General features: G+C 40.4%; 2 protein-coding genes across 8 annotated transcripts in view; both read left to right on the forward strand.

Annotated features, from left to right (window-relative positions):
- The window catches only part of SLC38A11 (solute carrier family 38 member 11), a 39,281-nt gene extending 36,864 nt beyond the window's left edge, over positions 1-2,417 (forward strand). For 6 of the 7 annotated variants that reach the window (XM_039495805.1, XM_039495807.1, XM_039495806.1 and 3 more), the window contains one exon: positions 1,184-2,417. In XM_039495805.1, coding sequence (XP_039351739.1) covers positions 1,184-1,432 — 249 coding nt within the window. In that variant the 3' untranslated portion in view covers positions 1,433-2,417. The remainder of the gene's footprint in view (positions 1-1,183) is intronic. The other variant, XM_039495810.1, reaches the window with a different exon arrangement.
- Positions 2,418-10,009: 7,592 nt separating this feature from the next.
- COBLL1 (cordon-bleu WH2 repeat protein like 1) overlaps positions 10,010-23,306 on the forward strand; it is a 142,393-nt gene continuing 129,096 nt past the window's right edge. Inside the window, exon 1 of the mRNA XM_039495802.1 lies at positions 10,010-10,032. The gene's annotated coding sequence lies outside the window, so the exon portion shown is untranslated. The remainder of the gene's footprint in view (positions 10,033-23,306) is intronic.

Below are 23,306 nucleotides of genomic sequence, written 5' to 3' on the forward strand. Positions count from 1 at the left end.
TGCATAGTTTCTTTCCAGTTAATCCTTTCCAAATGATAAATAGCTTAAAATAAGCAAAAGGGCCATTTAATTGCTCCATCATGTAGCCTGAATGAAGGGTGCATAGTACACCCATTGATTTCTACCAGGTCTGTAACTGATGTCTGCCAGTAACACTTCCCAGCATGACAATATAAGTAACAAGAAAATACAGATGAATGAAACAAAGACACATTAACGTATGGATTGCTACACCCCCTGTAGTCTCTCTAATCAACAAATTTATGGATACTCTTAACTGAAATTAATGCAGACTACTCATAAAGTGTGTGTCAGAGGGTGGCAAGTTCCAACATCAGGCACAGAAATGCAGAGCTCTCTGATGGCAAATGAAGCATGGCTGCAACAATATTATAGCCTGCACTGGTGCTTACTTAAGAAAATACTTCAGCACATGCTTAACTCCATCCCTACCCAGGACAACACTTAAGCATGTGCTGGACTTGTAGTTAGTTCCCTTAAAAGTTCATGACATGTGTAAGTGTTGCCCTGAACAGGGATGCTTTCCTGACTGAGGGTCTATGTTTGGAGGCATTGCTCAACAATATTGTTCTGAGCAGCTGCTAGGAGCAAGTTAAACTGCTTCATTGATGTTTATCATGCACTGGAAGCTTTTCCTTGTTTTACTGAAAGGTAAAAACTTGAAGGAAATCCAAGTAGGTGCTTTGTGATAGTGCATGAAAGAACTGTAAGGATTAATGAATAATACTGCCTCTTTACATTTCTTCTAAAACCTTATCAGGAAATGTTCCTAAATATTTCATATGACAAAATATTTCAAAGCTATTCAAACTGTGGGATTTACTGTACTTCTGGAGCTGACATTTTTCATGCAATTTTGGCTTAATAGAAAGCAAATTCATGCAGGCTAAAATTTCACCCTGTTACAGTAAAATGAATAAGTTGTAACTGTTTCCTTCATCCTGAGACATTTCAAATTATAGTGCAAACTCCTTTGCAATCTATTTGGGTTTTGGTGATTGAAACCACCCAGAAGAAAAGCCACTATTCTAGTTTCTTTTCATAGGAAACTTTTTGCACAGATCTAATTACCATTTAACTATAAACTAATTAGAAATGTTTGGTTTGTGCTGGAGATGTGAATATATGCGCTTATGGGGTTTTTTTTGTTTCCTCCTACTAGGGGATTCTCAGTGCTACTCCACTTGTTTTTATCATCCCAACAGCATGTTATCTGAAGCTGTCTGAAGAGCGATGGAACCATTCAGATAACCTCATATCCGGCCTGATTCTTACTGTTGGTGTGTTAGTGATGACAGTTGGATTTGTTATGACTATCTTGCATCCCCAACAATGTAGCCATGGAAAAGAAATGGTCTACTGCTTCCCTAATAATGCCTCTCTTTATAACAGTACACTTCCACCTTTTTAGCCAACTTGCCAGTCCTGAGTCTAAAGAGCCTGTCATCACTCCGTACTAATTTAAATATGACTGGGACAGAGTCCTCTTATGTTTTCTTACTGACTAAGAATCTTAAACTGTACAACTATATTTGTGTATCGTGTTTTATGCTATTGTTTTTTTCTAGATGAGAATTAAGCTTTGACTTTTAAGATTGCATTGCATCAAACCTGACTATTCAGTAGAGCCTCACTAAATTGGATGAATAACTCGAAAACCAATTGCTAAGGATGTAATTTTGCAAATTAGCAAATTAGTAATCAAATACAATTAAAAAACATAGATTAGGCATTTCAAAGTGTACTTTCTCTAGTCATTTAACAAATGGAGTTTTAATTACTTTTGATAACGCTTATAGTAAACATACTCTAGTATATTTTCTAAAAGTCCTGAAACTGTATTATCAAGAGACCTCGCCATACCACTCTGCTATTAAATCTTTGCTGAGAAGTGAGGATAGCCCCACTTCTATAGTAGTGTATCTGTAGTGTATCTGGCTTAGAGTGAAAATCACCTTGGTGCAGAGGACCAATACAAATGCAAGACCTGTGCATTTAAGTGGGGTTTAAGTGGGACTTTTGTTGTGCAGAGGACCAACACAGTCTGTGCACAAGTGCAGTTTTACTCATTGAATAGTGAATTACAAGGTTGTTTGCTGTGTTTTTATTAAAAGGATTTTATATGAATAAAATAGCATTGGTATTTTTTTGTAAATGACTGAAGATATAGTCTGCTTTAAAATCATTACTATGAGATTGACAGAATAGAAATTGTAGTTTAGAGGAATAATAATTTGCCTTAAATTCATAAGTGAATTTATTGCTTATGAAACCTGATGGTGATAATGCTGTAGTTTGAGCAGGTGCTGTCTGATCTTCCCCAAGGAATTCTGCCAGTGAACTTAAATCTCAAATTCCATGTCTCTCTTCAGTACATTCCATTTGTTCAGCAGAACTCTACCCCATCTGAAACAAATGACAGAATCATATAAATGCCCAAGCTCACTTTCATTCAGAGGATTTATATCAAGGTCTATAGAAGACTAGTGAACTAAGAACTTTAGGAGGAGGGATAGCTCAGTGGTTTGAGCATTGGCCTGCTAAACCCAGGATTGTGAGTTCAATCCTTGAGAGGGCCACTTAGAGATCTGGGGCAAAATCAGTACTTGGCCCTGCTAGTGAAGGCAGGGGGGCTGGACTTGATGACCTTTCAAGGTCCCTTCCAGCTCTATGAGATAGGTATATCTCCATATATGAGAATTCACATGAAAGTAATGTGCAGGATGGGCCTGGCTCCCCATTTTATTGCTGAGCGCTTGTTTTGCATCCAGATCAAATGGTTGGATCACCTACTTGGCTGAATCTCTGTTTTCATTATTTTATGGTCTTTATGCTATCTCAGCCAGAGATGCTTTGATACTGCTTAACATTTTCAAACCTGCATGCATAAGTTAGGTTTCAATATCCATATCTAGAAAGCTAAACAGGAGTGGTCTGATTTTCAGAATTGCTGAGCCCACCTGCAAGTCCCATTGATTTCAAAAGAAAACCAGGCCACTTCTGATCAGGATGTAGGACCTGAGGGCATCGCTACACTTGCAAGTTAGAGCTCATTAAAGCATCCCTGGGTGCCCTAACTCACAACCCGTCCACACTGGCAAGGCACTTAGAGCACCTGGACTCTGCAGCTGGAGTGCTCCTGGTAATCCACCTCCATGAGAAGCATAACGCTTGGTGTGCCTCGGCTGAAACACCCAGGCGTCAGTGCGAACGAGGTGTTGCATTACTGCACTCTGATCGGCCTCTGGAAATGTCCCATAATCCCCTTAAATCAAGTGGCCAATCTTGTAATTGTTTTGGAATCGCTGCAGGAATGCGGATATCCCCTTTCAAAGCTCTGTTTCTGAAAGCCAGCATGCTTATCAAACCATTACTGTGGTTACTGTGTGAACTTACAAGACAGCATGCTGACATGCTCTCAGCCCCCCCAAAAAAACCTCTCTCCCCCCACATATACACTACCTGTTATACTCCACCCTACCCACCATTTGAAAAGCACATTGCAGCCTCTTGCATGCTGGAATAGCTACCACAATGCACTGCTCTCTGTGGCCATTGCAAGAGCTGCTAATGTGGCCACACCAGTGCACTTGAATCTGACAGTGTGGACAGACTGCAGCGCTTTCCCTACTGCTCTCTCCGAGGGCTGGTTTAACTCTCAGCGCTCTACATCTGCAAGTGTAGCCATGCCCTAATTTAGGCATCCAGGTTTGAAAATTTTGCCCACTGTCCTTATTGCTTGAAAAACAATTTCAATCAAAACTTTCAACCTACACGTTTGCTATTATGGCAGAAGGCACTAGATGATGTTGTTACACATAGTTTTACAAGTTGTTTTTCTTACTTTGTGAGCACTGTTCAGTCTCTGAAGAAATCTTTGTATTGTAGTTAGTTTTGTAATGTAGCTTCTTTATGGGGAAGGTGTTGAAAGAATCAGGGGAGTTTACGCACTGCCTTAATCTCCCTACCCAGAGTTAATTATGAGGACAGAATTACTCCATGAGAGCCAGGCATTGGTGTTTTGGCTGAAATTACTGAAGAGAGGATTTGCCTGCATGCTTTTGTGACTTACCTCTATTCCCGGACTGCTGTATGGAGTGTAAATAAATAAGTTGCACTAAGAAAATACCCAGCCCCAGTGTTGCTCAACCTGAAAGGCCCTGACTTCTAGTATCTCTTGGCAAAGAATGACCACATGTATCTCAGCAGTTTAGATTCTGCCCCCATTGCTAAATTTGTATATGATTTTGTTTAGACTTTTCAATGAAAGGAACGTTCTCTGTTTTGTCATCTTGACTCCCTCAGCACCCAATTCATTATACTCAGATAGTTATTGCCTGCTTTGTTTTCCCTCAGCCTACAGCTGATGAAAAGCTTTTAAGTCAGCAGTTACTTATTAATCTTCCTATCATTTTTGTGTGTCTGCTCAGTTATTTTTTGCTTGCTTGAAGAATTTAATAGCTTTAGTTTAAAACGAACTGATGGGGAGAATCCATACACCCATTCCATTTCTGATTTATTTGTTCATGCATCCAGTCAACAGATTGCTGGATATGATGCTGCCATGGTATTCTGTTAAATTTAACGGTGTCCTGATGATACTGTGCTAATATCAGATGAGACTTCATGTGTTTAAAATTTACAAAAAGTAGAAAATAAATAGCTTTGTGATGCTTAGCAAGTTGACCAATAAGAACTGAAGTCACACTGTTCAGTTAAAATTTCCATGTTGGTAACAAAACTACAAGAAGTCTTCCTCTCTCACCCTCCCCACCCCCCACCCCAAAAAGGACATATTACTGTGTATGGCACAGTTTTTACTTTAGAAAATGAATATCTGAAGTTGAGGTTCTCCCAGGTATAAATATATTAAACAAGGAAAGTCAGATGACACGGATGCCATAATTTAAAATTAAGTACTGTTCTGCTAATGGCTTTACACAAGCTACAATTCCTTCTTTTCCTACACTATACACTTATCTGTATCGAAGCTATGCAAGTAATGAAATACTATATCACTTCCTGTGACCCATGAATTCAGATTAGTAAAAGGGGCATTATTACCACTTTTGACCCAAAATGTCACTCTGCATAATGTTATCAGCTGACAATACAGAATATTGATATGATGCGGTTTAACACAAAGGAGAATTGTGAAATAGATTCCAGTACTAATCCTGTAACATGCTGAGTACCTTTAGTGAGGTACTAAGTGCTCTCCACTTCAATTGACATCTGCTTTTTGTAGGATTGGGGCCATCAGTCATTTCCCTGAAGTCATTGCAAAAATTCTGTAGTATAGTCTATCTGCAGTTAATATGGATACCAGTTACAGGATGGGGGACCCTGTCTGGGAAGCAAAGAGTCTGAAAAAGTTTGGGGGTCATGGTGAATAATCAACTGCACATGAGCTCCCAGTGTGATGCTGCCCTCAAAAGGCTAATGCAATCCTTGAATGCATGAACAGGGAAATTTCAGTATGAATAGAGAGGTTTTTTTCTTCTGTATTTGGTACTGGTGTGACCATTGCTGGAATACTGTGTCCACTTCTGGTGTCAACAATTCAAGAAGGATGTTGATACATCGTAGAGGATTCAGAGAATAACCACAGGAATGATTTGAAGGATTAGAAAATATGCCTTATAGTGATAGAGCCAAGAACCTCTATTTATTTAGCTTAACAGAGAAGGTTAAAGGATGATTTGATTACAGTCTATAAGTATCTACATGGGAACAAATATTTAAGGTACCCTTCAGTCTAGCAGAAAAAGGTATAACATGATCCAATGGCTGGAAGCTGAAGCTAGATAAACTCAGACTGGAAATAAGGTGTAAATTTTTAACAGTGAAGGTAATTACCCACTGGAACAACTTTCTAATGGTTATGGCAAATTATCCATCACTAACCATTTTTAAATCAAGATTGGATTTTTTAAAAATATGTGCTCTAGGAATAATTTTAGGGAAATTCTATGGCCTACATTCTACAGGAGATCAGATTAGATTACCATAATAGTCCTTTCTGGCCTCTATTTATATGGTCCTCTCCAAGCCATGTGCAAATCATGCTAAATTTCTTGCATGTTTCCAAGATCTGACGTCTCCTCTCTGATTAAGCTGCAGAAACTTTCATCCAAGCCCTGCTCATTTTGTGGTTTAACTACTACAACCTGTTCCTTACCAACCTCAACTATTGTCACTTTTCCCCACTCAAGTACATTGAAAAATGTTGCTGTCACTTTGATCATCTCACTAGCCGCTTCATGTCCCACTAGGGACACTTGCTCTCTTTCACCACATCACATGCAAACATTTTGTGCTTGCCTTCAAAGTTTTTCACAATCAAGCCTTGCTTGACCTATCTGTTTTAGCTGACTGTGAGATCATCATTGGCCTTTGTTCTGCCAAAGATACCGGCCTTAGTTACCGACTTCTCCCATCTTTCTGCTGCCTCACATGTGTAAGGAAATCTCCCTGCCAAAACATGCAAAGCCACTGCAGTATCAATTCCCAGTGTTTAGTAGTAACATTGCGCAAGGAGACTCATTTAATCCATACCCAAATGCTAAAGCAATTAGCTTACAATTAAATTTATCCAGCAATGAAAGGAATACCACTTAATAGTTAATTATTAGTTTTCTTTTGTTCTGTAAGGCAGTACCTTTCTGATGAGCTTGTCAGCTTTGCCATAAGCATAGAGAAGGATTTTGTAATGTGTGCAGAATAAACATAAACCACAAAAATGTCAGTATGGTTAATTGTTTGGTTTAAAAAACAACAACAACAACCACCTACAAACCCAAACCAATAATATCTACTACAAAATGGCATGAAGGGTAGTCAACTCTACTGTTGTAGAGAAAAGGGGATTTCAATCCAGTTATTAAATGAAATTAGATTAACACAGTTTGGAGAATGGATACATTTTAGCTCATTATATTTCGATGCCCCAAGGCAAACATCCAGTTCCTCTAATGGGTATTGTAGTGTCTCATTTGAGAGACCTGGTCTGCTGGATCATGTGTGTATAGTCAGTATAAATGTCTGGTAGTATGTGAAATGTGTTGTCAAATTTTGTCTAATAGAGATTAATTTAATGTAAAGTTTAAGATCAAGTTTAAGATCTTTGTGTTCCTCCACTGTTGTATACAGAAATGGTTTCAGGTAAGTGGAAAACTACGGTCTGTCACTGACAGAATCCAACTCTGACCTCAGTCCAGTAGGTTCCTGATCATCCTCAACTCCAGTTGACTTCATCAGCAAATGTGAAGGTACACAGGGCTGTGAAACAGGTACATAGGTCCAGATCTTGAAAGGTATTTAGGCACATAACTCTCATTGATTGATTTCAATGGAATTTAGTAGCCTAAATACTGTTTATGATCTGGGCTATAGTCTCTTTCACTATTGGATACTTTTTATGAATGATAGATTAGCTTGTTCTGTCCATTGGGAATAGATAATGAAACTAAATCACTTTGGAATTAACTAAATACTAAATTTCTGGGCTTAAGTGTATCACTCTTTGAATGGTTCATAAATGTTTCCTTTTATTACCAAAGTGATTCAGTCTATGTGCATAATGCATATATTCTTAATTTAAACAGTACATTATATTACAGTAATTGTCAGTTGCCATCTAGATATATGTCTGTTGGCACTACAGGCACTTACTGTAATGCTGATACATTATTAAATTCAACCAGAATTCCTTTAATGTATCAACTTCATGTAATATTTGAAGAGATTTTGTATTGATTTTGCAATTCTGGGATTCATCATTTTAATGTTTTTGCTGTGAAGAACTGTACAGTTACTGAATTATACATGGACAATTTGACATACAATGTACTACTTTATGAAGCATTTAATATCCTCTGGAAAGAATTGAGATCAAAGTAATATTGATTATGATACCATTGCCATTTACAGTCTTATTCATTTTTTGTGATTTCAGTAAACACAAAGGACCTGAATCACAAGTGCATGAAAATCTCACTGAGCTAATGGGGTTCCATGCAGGGGTGCTTTACAGGATCTGGCCCCATTCATTTAAACTGTACTATTAAAACTGATGGGAGTTTTTCTATTGATTTGAATGGGCACAGGATACATATGGAGAGGTGGTGAAAGGTGACTTTTATCTAATTGCTGGGATCTCAGTATTTACCCATTTGAAATTTTTTCCACAGAGACTCATGCTGAGTTGCTGTATGATGCTGTGGGTTAGAGAGAGAATGCAGGTCAAGCAAATAGCAGTAATCCTCAGACGTGAGTCTTTGATAATATACTCTTAAAAAAAAGTTTGTTGCCTGGCTCACTTTATGTTACAGAATCATTACTTAGGATTTGGTTAAGGGACTGGCAGGGAGTGATACTAAGTGTCTAGCAAGGCATTCCTCCCTTCAACAATCTTTGTTCCATGCTACCATTATAGATCATTTAAAAAAACTCTAAATAAAAATCTATAAACTCTATGACTCCACTGGTTTCTGCTGGCCACAGAGTTTGCTCGGTTACCAATTTGTCTTCCCAAAATCTCCCATCAAACAGCTTTTAGATTCATTTTCCCCAGTCTTCTACTAGCCTTAATGATGCACGGTAATTTTGTGGCAAAAGCTTCAGGTTGTAGTGTTGAATTACTCACTATCGAAAAGTATATTTCAGAAAATGAGAGGCACTAATTCATGTTATTTTCCATCAGTTTATTGTATTGCCTTAGGATTGTAATATTATACAGTATACAAATTCAGTGCAAGTTCCCTATGGTTTTGTCACAGCTTTATTCTCTGAAGTATACACACTACTTTAGTTCCTGAGGGTCTTCCAATATTCATTAAAACTAACTGTAAGGAAAATTAAAGTTTCAAGTTACTCATGAAAAAACACCAATAATATGTGACAGGGTGGCAGATTCTAGGGTCCTGCATAGGACAGCAGGGATTGTCAGCACACTAGCCCTAATAAAAGTGCTAGACTTCTGCTGACTCATCCTATCAGGTGGGTTCTATTAGCTCCAGTCTAAGAGAGCTTACAGGGAAAATTCTAAGAAAAAACAAACCCAGGAGGAAACTTAGTTGCTGGTGGTGGTTGTTAAATGAAAACAAAACCCAGGAAGAGGATAAATTCAGACAATAAACAATATAGAATCATAGAATATCAGGGTTGGAAGGGACCTTAAGAGGTCATCTAGTCCAACCCCCTGCTCAAAGCAGGACCAATCCCCAACTAAATCATCCCAGCCAGGGCTTTGTCAAGCCTGACTTAAAAAACCTCTAAGGAAGGAGATTCCACCACCTCCCGAGGTAACCCATTCCAGTGCTTCACCAGTGAAAAAGTTTTTCCTAATATCCAACCTAAACCTCCACCACTGCAACTTGAGACCATTGCTCCTTGCTCTGTCATCTGGTACCACTGAGAACAGTATAGATCAATACTCTTTGGAACCTCCTTTCAGGTAGTTGAAAGCAGCTATCATGCACACTGCACAAAATGTTTTCAAATACTGTCCTGCCTGTCCTGGCTCTGTGGAAACCTAATTAGTCATTACGGTATGGAGGGGGAATCACATGATGGCTGTCTGATTGCTGACCTACTCTTCACAGAATTCATTTGAAATTTTGACTTTTTGGACAAATTGACAAGTAGCTTCTGTCATAAAAGCTAAAACTAATTGCCTGGATAAAAATGGAACAATTAAAGATGGATTACAGGGAGAAAAGTTACATGACTACTGGGTTGTATATTTAAAACACTTCCATTAATGCTGGGCACTAAAAGCTTGCCCTTACCCTAACCTTGGTGCGCTGTAGATGTTAAATGAACAAGTGCTTCCAATCAACACCAAGGAATAGCTTGCAGGCACTAATCAGTCCTGGCTAGAAGGGTCTGTCAGATGCTAACTCACTTAGAGCATTATCTACCATGGAACAGATGGAGAAACTAACAGGAGCAACTGGAAAAGATACAATAATATCTGGACACATAGGATGGATGTATTACCCCAGAAATGTAATTATATATATTCACTACTTTTCCCATAGCCATCTCTCTATTTTATCTTTTCACAAAAGGATTGTCTTATAAAGCTGTGACACAGAAGCCTAGTGATGTCAATGGGTAACCGGTTCACTGTTCTTTACAAGCAACTCCTGTCTCAGACCTGACAAACTCAGTGCACCTAATACACTGCTTTCATGGTATTTGTACATGAAAGGTAGCATGTGAGGTCTCTACTGATAGCTGGTCATTCTGCGATGTGTGTATGGGTAATATTTAAAGAATAATGTAACTATATTGAAAACTATGCCTTATGGTCTTAGAGGGAAAGTGAGTCACCAGGGAATCATATTTCTCAGTAATGGCCCATTCAAGTGGGAGGGAGTTGTCACCCCTCCCTGGCCAGCTGATTATGTCAGTACCAGGTTTACAATGGCACCAGGCCCATGCTCAGAAGGGGCCCTGGCCCAGCCTGTTCCACTTGTGCTGTGCCCCAAGGCCCTGCTTGCCACTGATTCCTCTCCAGATCCTGGCTCCTCTCCCCTGCCCACCACTAGCTCCTCTCAGCCAGCCAGCCCAGGGCTTCTCTGTGCCCTCTGGCACCGCCCCCTGGCTCCTCTCCCCCACAGCCCCTCCCACTGCTCGCTCCTCTCGGCTTGCTAGCTGAGGGCTCCCCTCCGCCAGGCCCACCGATGGGGAGGGCTAAGGGGGCAATTGCCCAGGGATCCAGACAATTTAAAAGGGCCTGGGGCTCCCGACTGCTGCTGTCGCTACTGCATCAGCGGTGGCGGCCAGGAGCTCTGGGCCCTTTTAAATCGCCCGGGCAGGCCACAGGGCTCCTAGGTGCACGCGGGGTGATACCGGCAGCGGTGAAGGCAGCCACAGCAGGCAAAACTCCCTCTTGTTAGAGGCGGGGTGGGGGGGGCGGGAAAGGGGGTGAGAAGGTGACTCACAGTTCTGAGTACCTCGCAAACCATCACAAAAGGCTTTTCAGATTTAGGTCTATAAAGTATTATGGCACTTAACAAGACAGAAGTAGCCTAATGTATTTGCAGGATGTGCTTTAGTACAGAGGACTGTTCTGTATATTCTGTGCTGCTGCACCACTGGTTGTATTTACAAAATGAAAAACAAAAATTAGGTATGGACATAGTTGGTCCCAGTAGGAGCTGTCAGATGCAGGTATGCCCCAGAGAAGAGACAGGTCCCAAAGAAAAATATTTGGAGGGAAAATGGGGCTGGGACATGAGACTATGCTATAAACACCATCAAGCCTAGCTTTCATAGTTTTTTTTGTCAGTGAGGTAGTGTATAAGGGTATCAAATATTAATTCCAAATTTGGCTCACGAAGTCTGAAAGAACTAGGAATATAGGATCCATTCACAGACCTAGCAAACATATCATATTGCTCCCACAAAACAATGAGAGAACCTCTGCTAAGAGTTTCCTCCCTTTGTTTGTGTACATACCTGCGAAAGCAAATCATCATTTTAAATGGAGAGTTATGGGTTTAAAACTGAACCACAGAAGGTAAAGTAATACATATATTTTGCACTAATGAATATCCTTTGTCTGACCTCTATCAGCAAGTGAGTTCAGAGAAAATACTGCCACTGCTTGCTTACTAACTACACTTTCCTAAGCTATTTTCTCTGCTCAGTCTTTTACTTACATATACAGAGCCACAAAAGGATTCCTATTGTTTCTCCTCACCATAGAATGGGATGAGGTGGCATTTCACAGGTGGAGCCACACCTCCAACTCCATCCCCATATTATTAAATGGAGTATTTTCAGCTGGTGACTTGGCCTAAAAATAAAGAAACTTTAAATCTATACAAATGGTTTGTGGTGTGGTCCACCTCACCCAGAGACACAAGGTAGAAGGTTGGGATTAACTAATATCCTGTTAGCTTCCCTTAGATATATACTGCTCAGTGTCTTTCAGAGTCCTGCTTTTGTGAGGGCAAATACAAACTGTTGACTTTCTGATTGTTACAGCATGGCTATTAATATGTTGATGCTTCTAATAGCTTCAGAGACCTTGCTGAGGTCTTGCTGCTCAGTTGGGGCTAGTGCAAAACATTCCAAAGGATGAAAGGTCTAGTGCCAATATCCCTGCCAGTCTTTCAGACACCCATTATTGCCTAGTGCACAGGCTTCCCTAGAACCCTCTCCTGAACCATATAGCTGAACGTCTAGTGAATTAAGTAGCTTTTCAGGAACCGCTGTGGGTACTTCCAATCCTACCTGTAAAATGTGGGTTTTTGAACAATTTTTCATACCATATGCTTAAATTCATTCTGCAGATTGGATCAGGAAAAAGCGGCCTTAAAGAAATCACTTAAGTGACAGAGAGATGAGCTTGTGTGGCAATGGCTTATGTGACATATATAAAACTTTTTGTCTTGGAGAAGATTTCTTTAAATTAAACATATAAAGTGTGTCAAGTATAGTGCTCTAAAGGAAGGTTTGCAAACTTTATTTACTTTCTGCAAATAACTCTCCCCTCTCTTCAGAATACAGGCCTGGCCTATAAAAGCCCTAAAAGGTCTGCCTGCTATAATCAAATTAAAATCATAGAATCATAGAATCATAGAATCATAGAATTCAAGATCAGAAGGGACCATTATGATCATCTAGTCTGACCTCCTGCAAGATGCAGGCCACATAAGCCGATCCACCCACTCCTTAGCAAGTGAACCCTGCCCCATGCTTCGGAGGAAGGCGAAAAACCTCCAGGGCCATAGCCAATCTTCCCTGGAGGAAAATTCCTTCCCGACCCCAAATATGGCGGTCAGCTGAACCCCGAGCATGCGGGCAAGACTCTCCAGCCAAACCCTCTGGAAAAGGTTATATCATACCAGGCACATAATTGACCTATTGACTAAGCCCGTTATCCTATCATACCATCCCCTCCATAAACTTATCTAGCTTAATCTTAAAGTCATGGAGGTCCTTCGCCCCCACTGTTTCCCTCGGTAGACTGTTCCAGTATTGCACTCCCCTGATGGTTAAAAACCTTCGTCTAATTTCAAGCCTGAATTTCCTGACTGACAGTTTATATCCGTTCGTCCTCGTGTCCACATTAGCACTGAGCTGAAATAATTCTTCTCCTTCCCTGGTATTTATCCCTCTGATATATTTAAAGAGTGTAATCATATCTCCTCTCATCCTTCTTTTGGTTAAGGAAAACAAACCGAGCTCCTCAAGTCTCCTTTCATACGAAAGGCCTTCCATTCCTCGGATCATTCTAGTGGCCCTTCTTTGTACCTGTTCTAGTTTGAATTCATCCTTCTTAAACATGGGAGACCAAAAATATTTGATTTTGGAAGTGTTTTAGTCATCTATGTCCACTTCACTGACCATTATACGTAGAGTCTAAATAGCCATGTTTTTATGCAGGGAGATGCTATGAAACTTTTCACTTATGACTGACTTTACAGGTATCTCTGTTAACACTAATGAATTGTGGACATCTTAGAGGAGAGTTGACTTTAAAAGGCTCAGTGAATTGTGTTGATTACTAATTTTTCACTATTTCTGTTAAGCATTCCAATACTCTCACATTGGGCGGAAGTCTCTCCTTGTTTGGACATTCTCTGGTAGGTTTTTATCTTGGAGTATTGTGAAATTCATAAGGGATGTGGGGGGGAGGTTGCCCTCCTTTGAATTCAAGCAGGATATTGTAAAAGAAACATCTTGGAATGTTAGCAGGACATCAGAGGAGAAGCCTTCTGGAACGGAGAAAGGAACTCTGTTGGACGATGCCTTAACATTCCTGACTGAAGGTTACTATTGCCAAAGCTAGAGCAAAAAAAAAAAAAAAAAAGGGTACAGTGGTTGTTCTGTTATATTATAGTTAGGTTTATGTTGGCAATTCCCTCGTAATGCTTGCTTGTAATATCTAATATTCTATCTCCATTGCATCTGGCTGAATCTCAATGGGCAATATTTTAAAATAGTTGAAACAATAGAGTCTTACAATTTGTTATTGCTCATGCACATTAGATTTAGTAATGGTATTGTAACACTCCTTCACAGCGCCAGTGCAGCATCAGAAAATAATGTTATATGTCAAGATGTAAAAGCATCAGTAATAGCAATGCAATATTGATGCAAGTCTATGAAGGATGTCGTGAAAGAAAGAGGCTATCAGCGTAAGAAGATGGAGTGGCCCAGTATCCTACAGCTTTTTTTTGTGTGTGTATTATATATGCTGGGAACTTGGACATGCTTTAGGAGGAGAGAACCAAACTACAAATAGGGGTTGGTGAATACTTAAAGCTTTCTGAATCCAGGCTCCTAACAATGGAGCATGTCATCCTGTCACAAGTGAAGTGTTACTGAGTCTTCTGCTAAGTACCAATGTTCGGATCATCCACCTTAAGATTTATGCATGGAGGGTAAACTCCTCATGCAGAGCTCAATCCCCCTTTGTGGAATGCAGGGGACCGGTATACCATAGAAAAAGAAAACAAGGGAGCAGTTTGTTACATCCAGGCCTTTCAGCTGAGAGCAAAGGGAGAATGGGAAGAAATGAATGCTGCAGTGTACTTGGGGCGGAGTTTTTATCTATGTGAGTTCCGATATTGCCCTTCCCACTGCAGTATCTAAGCATCTCCCAAAAATAAAATGACGAGGATATCACTTCTTTCCCTGCTGATAAGAGTTATGGTGAGGATGATATATGGTACTTACAAAATGATGACAACTATCTCACTTTGTCTTCCATTCTTTCATATTTTTAGTAACATTTTCCATTTATAAACTTAATTGCAATGTCACACATTCTTAGCTCACTATACCCATAGATAGGCAGTTTTACTTCAACCACTTCAACTTACCTCTACAGATTCTTTTGCCTATGAAAGTGATAATGCATGTTTGTCATTAATCTCAAGATCTTTTGTTGAGTGAGCTGCAAAAATATGTTGTAAATCAATATAGAGCAACACATCAAGGTGTAGCTGGTTGCTTAGAAATTCAGACTGCTGTTGTACAAGCAGGCCACCAGGTGGTGCACAATTAATCACGGCTTAACAGAATTAATATGAACCTTTTTAGTGATGTAAAATGATTCATCATTATTATTTGGTTCAAAATATGATCAACATTTGCAAAGAAAAAGAAATATATATAATAGACACATGCACAAATCAGTAAAAATGTGATGAAATGACAAGTGGAAGCACATAATACCCAACACCTCTCAGCACTTAATCTGTGAATTGTTACTAGCTTTGTGTCAGTAATAATTAGTGATTTTCCAGATTGGCACTTGTTTTTAATTTTATTATTTATTGATTAAATTACTATAGCTTCAGTTCAAATGTAAGGTTGGCAACAGCTTTCTCTGAAGCCCCCTTTCTTTCACCATAAGATTAATTATAATGGTAATACTATTGTTAGGAGGAAGTTGGAAATGATAAGCAGTTATCAAACTTCAGATAAACTAAAACAAAATTCCCAGATTAAAGTCTAGATTGAATTGAAGTTAAGGCTGTAAACATGCACCATAATTTTCATAAATATTTTGTTAACCATCAAATATCTGAAAACCAGGAAATTCAAAGTTTACTACACATAACAAAACTCAGACAGATCTCCAGGCATTGGAAAGTACGGAAATACAGTATGATGGTAACCGTAGCTTCGCACTTTTAGTTCTTCCCCCTTCGCTCTCTTTGTAAGGCAGTGTAACAAGCACTGAGAATATTACAGCTTGTTCACAAGTTATACTCTAGCCACCACTGATAGTTTGTCCAGGTGCTTTGGCAGCTGGTTATCTAATAAACCCCACATTCTTTGCTATTTCACTACAGACAATAAGCACTCACCTTTTTTTGTGCAGCAAAGTATGGGTGGGATTTTCAAAAGTGCGGAAGTGACTTAGCAGCACAAGTTCTGCTGGTAGTCAGCCTAACTCATTTAGGCGCTTTTGAAGAAAAACACTCATGTTACATAGTCTGATCGTTTTTCATTTCAGACATTGACAAACTCAGGGATCCTATCCTCTGAATAGTAAAGGCATAAAATCATAGTAGAGCATCCAGCTCCTGCCAGATGGGAAATATATTAGAAAGCAGAGTTAGATGTGCGATGGGCCTTTGGTACTTATAACTATCTTGTTTCTTATATTTTTTATGTTGTCAAGGAAGTGTGTGTTGGGTTAGTGGCAGTCCTCTGATAAAGTAGGTGACATACATAATGGGTGGTGCACATATTATCATATCAAGTAAGCTACAGAGCAGGGGAATGTGTACAGTTGGAAATTTATGGAATCTAGGTGCACCACTGTCTATATTTTGGGTGTAGAGTATATGAAGGCAGAATTAAGCTTATTTGGGATGAAAATTGCTACAGAAGAGCTAGGTATTATTACTACACTTTCCAATGTGAAACAAAATTTTGAATTTTGTCTTAAGGATTTTTTAAATTCTACTAGTTTACATTGTCTACATGTCACAAAGACCCAAAGTCAACAATAGCAAAGGATGTCGGTGGGTTTCTTCTAAAAGAGTAATGAAATTCTTTAACCTGTCACCAAGTTAGTTTGTTTATTTGAAATCCTCAGGGCTAAGCATTGTCTCTGTGATTCTTCTACACTGTTTAGGGTAGTCATGTTAGGTTATTTCCCTCTCTCCTTATCTCGCTGTTCCATTTAACTATAAATAGCAGACACAAAGTGAGCTGAGTATTATCAAAGCAAGTTTATTCTGAGTTTTACAATGTAAAAAAAAAAGCTACAAGCTAAATATGCACGGAAATAATGGCTTCAGAAGCACGATTTATACATTCTTTGGACAGAAGCAAAGACTAAATTTATAAACAGGAAAAATAATTAAAAATAAACTTTCACGGTATTAAATAAAACTCTACTGTTATAACAGACTTATGCTCCGAGCTTATCCAGAAAACATTCTGTAAATGTTTCTACAGATGCACTGGGAACCCCAAGACACTTGGCTCGATCAGATAACATGCAAGGAGGAGGAGAGGCATTAGCACAGGACTGTGACCTTTGCAAAAGACTCTTCAGACAGTCACAGCCCCTTTGTTTACTCTGTAGCCCCTACTGGATAGTGGGAAAAGAACACCTACTGAATTTAGGAGACACACCTCTCCTGGTCTGTGTGTCCTGCTCTAAACAGGTCAGTTACTCTCCAAAGAAAATATATCTTTCAGTTGCATTAGATGACATGAGTATACAATTTAAAAGTATGGCCCTTTTTCAATGTAGGCATATACCTAATTCACATTAAAATCAAGTTAAGCACGTGCTTAAGTGCTTTGCTGAGTTAAGACCTATGTGGAGCCTGTATTATAACCCCCAAATCCATATAAAAACTGATGGACTGACTTCCCCTGTTGCTGGAAACATGAAGGGAAAATGGATCCATAGGAGATGTGTTTTGGAAATGCCTTCTCTCAGTAACTCAACATGGGAGCACTAATCTTTCGCCTTTTACTAAAGATTTCCACTGTACTTTTTTTTTTTTAATCTGAGGACAATATCAAACAGCTTCCTGTTCCCTGCTCTCTATAATACTAACTGTTTCTGCTCTTGTATGTAGAACCCCTTCTGCACAGATAGTATCCCAACCATTTGTTTTCATTTTGGTTTTTCATTGTTGTTAAGGGGTGGTGATCAGCTTGATGTGTTTAGGATTTTATGAATTATATGCATTACCCTAAGTACTTAGATGAAATTTGGGATGGAGGTGTTTTATAAATAATTCAATTATCCATCCATCTAGATTCTTACACTGTAACTATCACCCTGATGTTTCAGTTATGGTTAATTTGAAACCTGACTGAACTGAACTGGTAACACGTAACATGAAGAACTCATAGAAAACTGGGCACTTCTGAAAGCATTTAATCACAGAGACATTTAAAAGCACTTCTGTGAATAGCAGGACTGACAAAGTATAAACTTGGAGAAAGTCACAGATTTTTTTCCCTCTCTGTCATGTTTCCCTTCCCCTCTCCCCATTAACTTCTGGCAGAAGTTTGTCACTTTACATTCTCTCTTCCTGTCCTTTTTTAAAAACGCATTAACTCTTTCCCTGGAAACCTAATAGCCTGCTCCCTGCTTTGCTCATACTCCTCTATGGCCAGGGAATGAGTTCACTCTTTACTTAAATAAAGTATGTATATCTTTTAGTGATCTTTGTCATTGCAGGCCTGACCAATATAAGTATTAGGGCTTGTCTACACTTACATTTTATAGCGCTCTAACTTGGCTCAGGGGTGTGAAAAATCACACCCCTCCCCCGAGCGCAGCAAGTCTGAGCGCTTTAAAGTGCTAGTGCAGACAGGCTCCGAGTGCTGGGAGCTGCACTCCCAGTGCTGGGAGTTAATCCCCAGTGTAGAGACTTTGAGACCAAATCCAAGGAGTTGAAAATAAAGGATTTCAGACATGTGATAGTCGTTTAGACACTGGGTGTGTGTTGGCATTGTTCAGATTCTGTGGACAGCAAGAGGTCACTACTAAACCATAGTGCAGCGGTTCTCAAACTGTGGGTCACGACAATTTTAATGGGGTCACCAGGGCCAGCATTAGACTTGCTGGGGCCTGGGCTGAAGCCCAAGCCCGAGGGCTTCAGCCCAAGGCAGCAAGGCTCCAGCTCTGCCTCCCCGCCCACCGCCCAGTGTCATGTAGTAATTTTTGTTGTCAGAAGGGGGTTGAGGTGCAGTGATGTTTGAGAATCCCGGCTATAGTGGTTTTTGGCAGCCAGTGGTCACTGAGCATATTGTGGGGAAGTGACTGTGATCAGTCAGCACAATTACAAACAAACAGTTATCAGTTATACAAATTGTCACTACTCTGTACAAAAGTATTAGGGATTTGATAAATAAATTACCAGTAGGGAACCTGAAATAAAGCTACAATTGCAATATTTTCTTGTTATACCTCTAGAGGGCATGCACATCATTTGGAACATTCATCTACGCTAGTGAAGAGTGAACACAAACCACTAGTTATGACTATTTGAAATAAATATGACAGTGTCAGCACAGAAGCTTTGAGCGGGCACAGAGCACAGTTATTTTCAGGGATGACTCCTTCACTTTCAGAAGCCCTGGTGGTTCTACCTGTGTCTTGAAAATAAGGGAAACAGTTTATAAACTGTGGTTCTCAAAGGGAATGCAGTCAAACGGACAGCTGAAAACTCTCTCAAGCTGTGACAACTTTCTGCTGCACCTGAAATGCAGGCTGAATTACCTAGCACTTTAAACTGAAATTACAATAGAGTTTACTAAATTAGTACTATTAATTTACATTTACATTCCCCAGATTTCATTAAGTTCTCCAATAACTTGAATTTGAGCAGGATGTGAAAATTAAATGAATTGCCACATTCTTGTTCAATAAACCTTACACAGGGAGTGGCATAATGTGACATTTCAACTACCTACCAAGTGCTTGACAGATCCCATCTTGAATGCACATACTTCTGCAGTCTCTTTATTCTGTCACTAGTTGGTTGGTGGACAGCTTTCTCCTCTGAACTCCTTCCTGTCAGTTATCTGACAAAGTGTGTTGATCATTCCTTGGTGAAACTTGCATAATAAATATTTGAGTGAGATTGCTGCAGATGGTGCGCTCAGACTTGCTCTTCTGAGTCATATTTTATATCCAGAGGCTGTCCTGATTATTCACACTTCTAGTAAAATATGTTATAAGCCTTATAAATCTGAAAAGTGATTAGGGTCATAGTTCCAGGTTTCAGAGTAGCAGCCGTGTTAGTCTGTATCCACAAAAAGAACAGGAGTACTTGTGGCACCTTAGAGACTAACAAATTTATTTCAGCATAAGCTTTCATGGGCTACAGCCCACTTCTTCGGATGCATGTAGTGGAAAATACAGTAGGAAGATATATATACACAGAGAACATGAAACAATGGGTGTTACCATACACACTATAAGGAGAGTGATCAGTTAAGGTGAGCTATTAGCAGAAGAGAAAAAGAACTGTTTGTAGTGATAATGAAAATGGCCCATTTCCAATAATTGACAAGGAGATATAAGGAACTGTGGGGGAGGGGGGAGGGAAATAAGCATGGGGGGAAAGTTTTACTTTGTGTAATTGCCCATCCACTCCCAGTCTTTATTCAAGCCTAGTTTGATGGTGTCTAATTTGCAAATTAATTCCAATTCAGCAGTCTCTCGTTGGAGTCTGTTTTTGAAGTTTTTTTGTTGTAATAGTGCGACTTTTAGATCTTTAATTGAGTGGCCAGGGAGATTGAAGTGTTCTCCAACTGGTTTTTGAATGTTATAATTCTTGACGTCTGATTTGTGTCCACTTATTCTTTTACGTAGAGACTGTCCAGTTTGGCCAATGTACCTGGCAGAGGGGCATTGCTGGCACATGATGGCATATATCACATTGGTAGATGTGCAGGTGAACGAGCCCCTGATGGCGTTGCTGATGTGATTAGGTCCTATGATGGTATCCCCTGAATAGATATGTGGACAGAGTTGGCAATGGGCTTTGTTGCAAGGATAGGTTCCTGGGTTAGTGTTTTTGTTGTGTGGTGAGTATTTGCTTTAGGTTTGGGGGTTGATTGTAAGCAAGGACTGGCCTGTCTTCCAAGATCTGTGAGAGTGATGGATCGTCCTTCAGGATAGGTTGTAGATCCTTGATGATGTGCTGGAGAGGTTTTAGTTGGGGGCTGAAGGTAACGGCTAGTGGCGTTCTGTTACTTTCTTTGTTGGGCCTGTCCTGTAGTAGGTGACTTCTGGGTATTCTTCTGGCTCTGTCAATCTGTTTCTTCACTTCAGCAGGTGGGTACTATAGTTGTAAGAACGCTTGATAGAGATCTTGTAGGTGTTTATCTGAGGGGTTGGAGCAAATGCGATTGTATCGTAGAGCTTGGCTGTAGACAATGGATCGAGTGGTGTGGTCTGGATGAAAGCTGGAGGCATGTAGGTAAGTATAGCGGTCAGTAGGTTTCCGATATAGGGTGGTGTTTATGTGGCCATTATTTATTAGTACTGTAGTGTCCAGGAAGTGGATCTCTTGTGTGGACTGGTCCAGGCTGAGGTTGATGGTGGAGTGGAAATTGTTGAAATCATGATGGAATTCCTCAAGGGCTTCTTTTCCATGGGTCCAGATGATGAAGATGTCATCAGTGTAGTGCAAGTAGAGTAGGGGTGTTAGGGGATGAGAGCTGAGGAAGCGTTGTTCTAAGTCAGCCATAAAAATGTTGGCTCCCACCCCAAGCACCAACCTCACAGCTCCCATTGGCCAGGGACCGTGGCTGTCCCTCCACATTGGAGCCGGAGGTGGGACATGCTGCTGCCTCTGGGAGCTGCTTGAGGTAAGTGCCGCCCAAAGCCTGCACCCCCTCCTTCGCCCCCACCCCCCTACCCTAGCCCTGACCCCACCTCCTGCCCTCCGAATCCCTTGGTCCCAGCTCAGCACCCCATCCTGCACTCTAAAGCCCTCATCCCCACCCCAGAGCCTGCACCCCCAGCTGGAGCACTCACCTCCCCCATGCCCCAATCCTCTGCCCCAGCCCTGATCCCCCTACCACCCTCCAAACCCCTCGGTCCCACCTCTGGAGCACCTCCTTCACCCCAACCCCCCCATCTCCAGCCCCACCCCAGAGCCAGCACCTCCAGTTGGAGTCCTCACCCCCCTCCCACATCCTAACCCCAATTTCATGAGCATTAATGGCCTGCCATACAATTTCTATACCAGATGTGGCCCTCGGGCCAAAAAATTTCCCCACCCCTGGTCTGGAGTGTAAAGACACAAGAGGAAAGTGAGTTCAGTAGAGGATTAGGTTTGAAAGGTGGTTGGGGGAAACCTTCTCTCAATATGGTGTATTTAAGGGCAGGTCTATAGTTAAAACTCTGCTATAGCACTTCAGTGAAGATGCCACTACACCGATGGGAGTTAATCCACCTCTGCAATGGGCAATAGCTGTGTTGATGGGAGCAGTGTCTATGCTGGGAATTAAGTCAGTATAACTGCGTCGCTCAGGTGATGTTTCACACCCCTGAGTGAAGTCATTATAATGATGTAAGTGTATAGTGTAGACCTGGCCTCAGAAGTTGTAGCTTAACTCAAATTGATACCAAAGAGGCCAAAGCCTCTCATGGCACATTCCTCCCATGCAGTTTCAAAAATGGCTAATCCAAATATACAAATGAAAAAGTACAAATCATCAAGGGTGACTCCTCTGTTTCTCTAGAGCACCACGCCCTGTCCTAGCCCCTGGGTAATTCAACCCATTTTCTCTCTTTGCTTGGAGAGCAACACCCTACTTTTAAATAGTTTAGTCTAAATAGACTCAGCTATACTTAATTAGCTGCTAATGAGTAATATCTCTGGGAAACTCAATAGGAATGAAACCCTGCAACCCAGGCTTTTGTCTGACTGCAGTGTGCTTTAGGGTCCCATCCAGGCCAAAAGACCCTGTCTCATGCTGCTGGAGAGCAACACCAGAATTTCTCCTTTGCTCTCAGTTACTGTGTGTGCTGTATCTGCAAGACTACTGGGGAAATTCTGCACCAAAACATTAAAAATTCTTCACACAATACTTTAAAATTCTGCAAAATTCTGCATATTTTATTGTCAAAATAACAATATAATCATGTTAGTTTCCATTATTTTGGTAATTTTTCAAAATACCTGTCAGCAAGTTTGTCAGTAATACTACAGACACCCAAAAAGACTTATGAAATGTTTTTTGACAGATTCCTTACTAGGCATATTAATGCAGAACTTTTAGTAATAATTCATTTAAACTACAATACAGAAATGTATTTCCTGCACCCCTCAGAAGTAGTGCAAAGGCTTGTGGGAGTCAGGGGTAACGGAGGAGCTGAGGGAGAGGGAAGTAATTGCTGGGAAGGAGCCTGGGAGTGAACCTGGAGAGTTGTTGGGTGGACAAAAGATGTAATTGCAGCACCTCCCTGGAAAAATCTTCTTATTCGGGGGAGGGAGGGGAATCTGCGAGAGGACATGAATTTTGCATGTGTACAATGGTGCAAAATTCCCCCAGGAGTACAAGACCCAGAGCACCCATTAGCCTAAGAACTACAAACTAGACTATTTATTGTATCTTGTTTTACACAGGGCTTCCAATATCAATGTAGATACAAACACATTAGCAGAGAGCTTACACCAACGCACGTTTAACACTTGCTTGTCCTTTTGCCTTCCTAGCTCCTCCTCCTCCTTTAGCTCTCAAGTGTACTGAACAATGTTTAAAGAAATAATAATAATTTTAAGAAAAAACAATTTTAATTGCTACAGTACCAATAA

Source organism: Mauremys reevesii, linkage group 11 (assembly GCF_016161935.1).
Source record: "Mauremys reevesii isolate NIE-2019 linkage group 11, ASM1616193v1, whole genome shotgun sequence".
NCBI classification, from domain to species: Eukaryota; Metazoa; Chordata; order Testudines; family Geoemydidae; genus Mauremys; species Mauremys reevesii.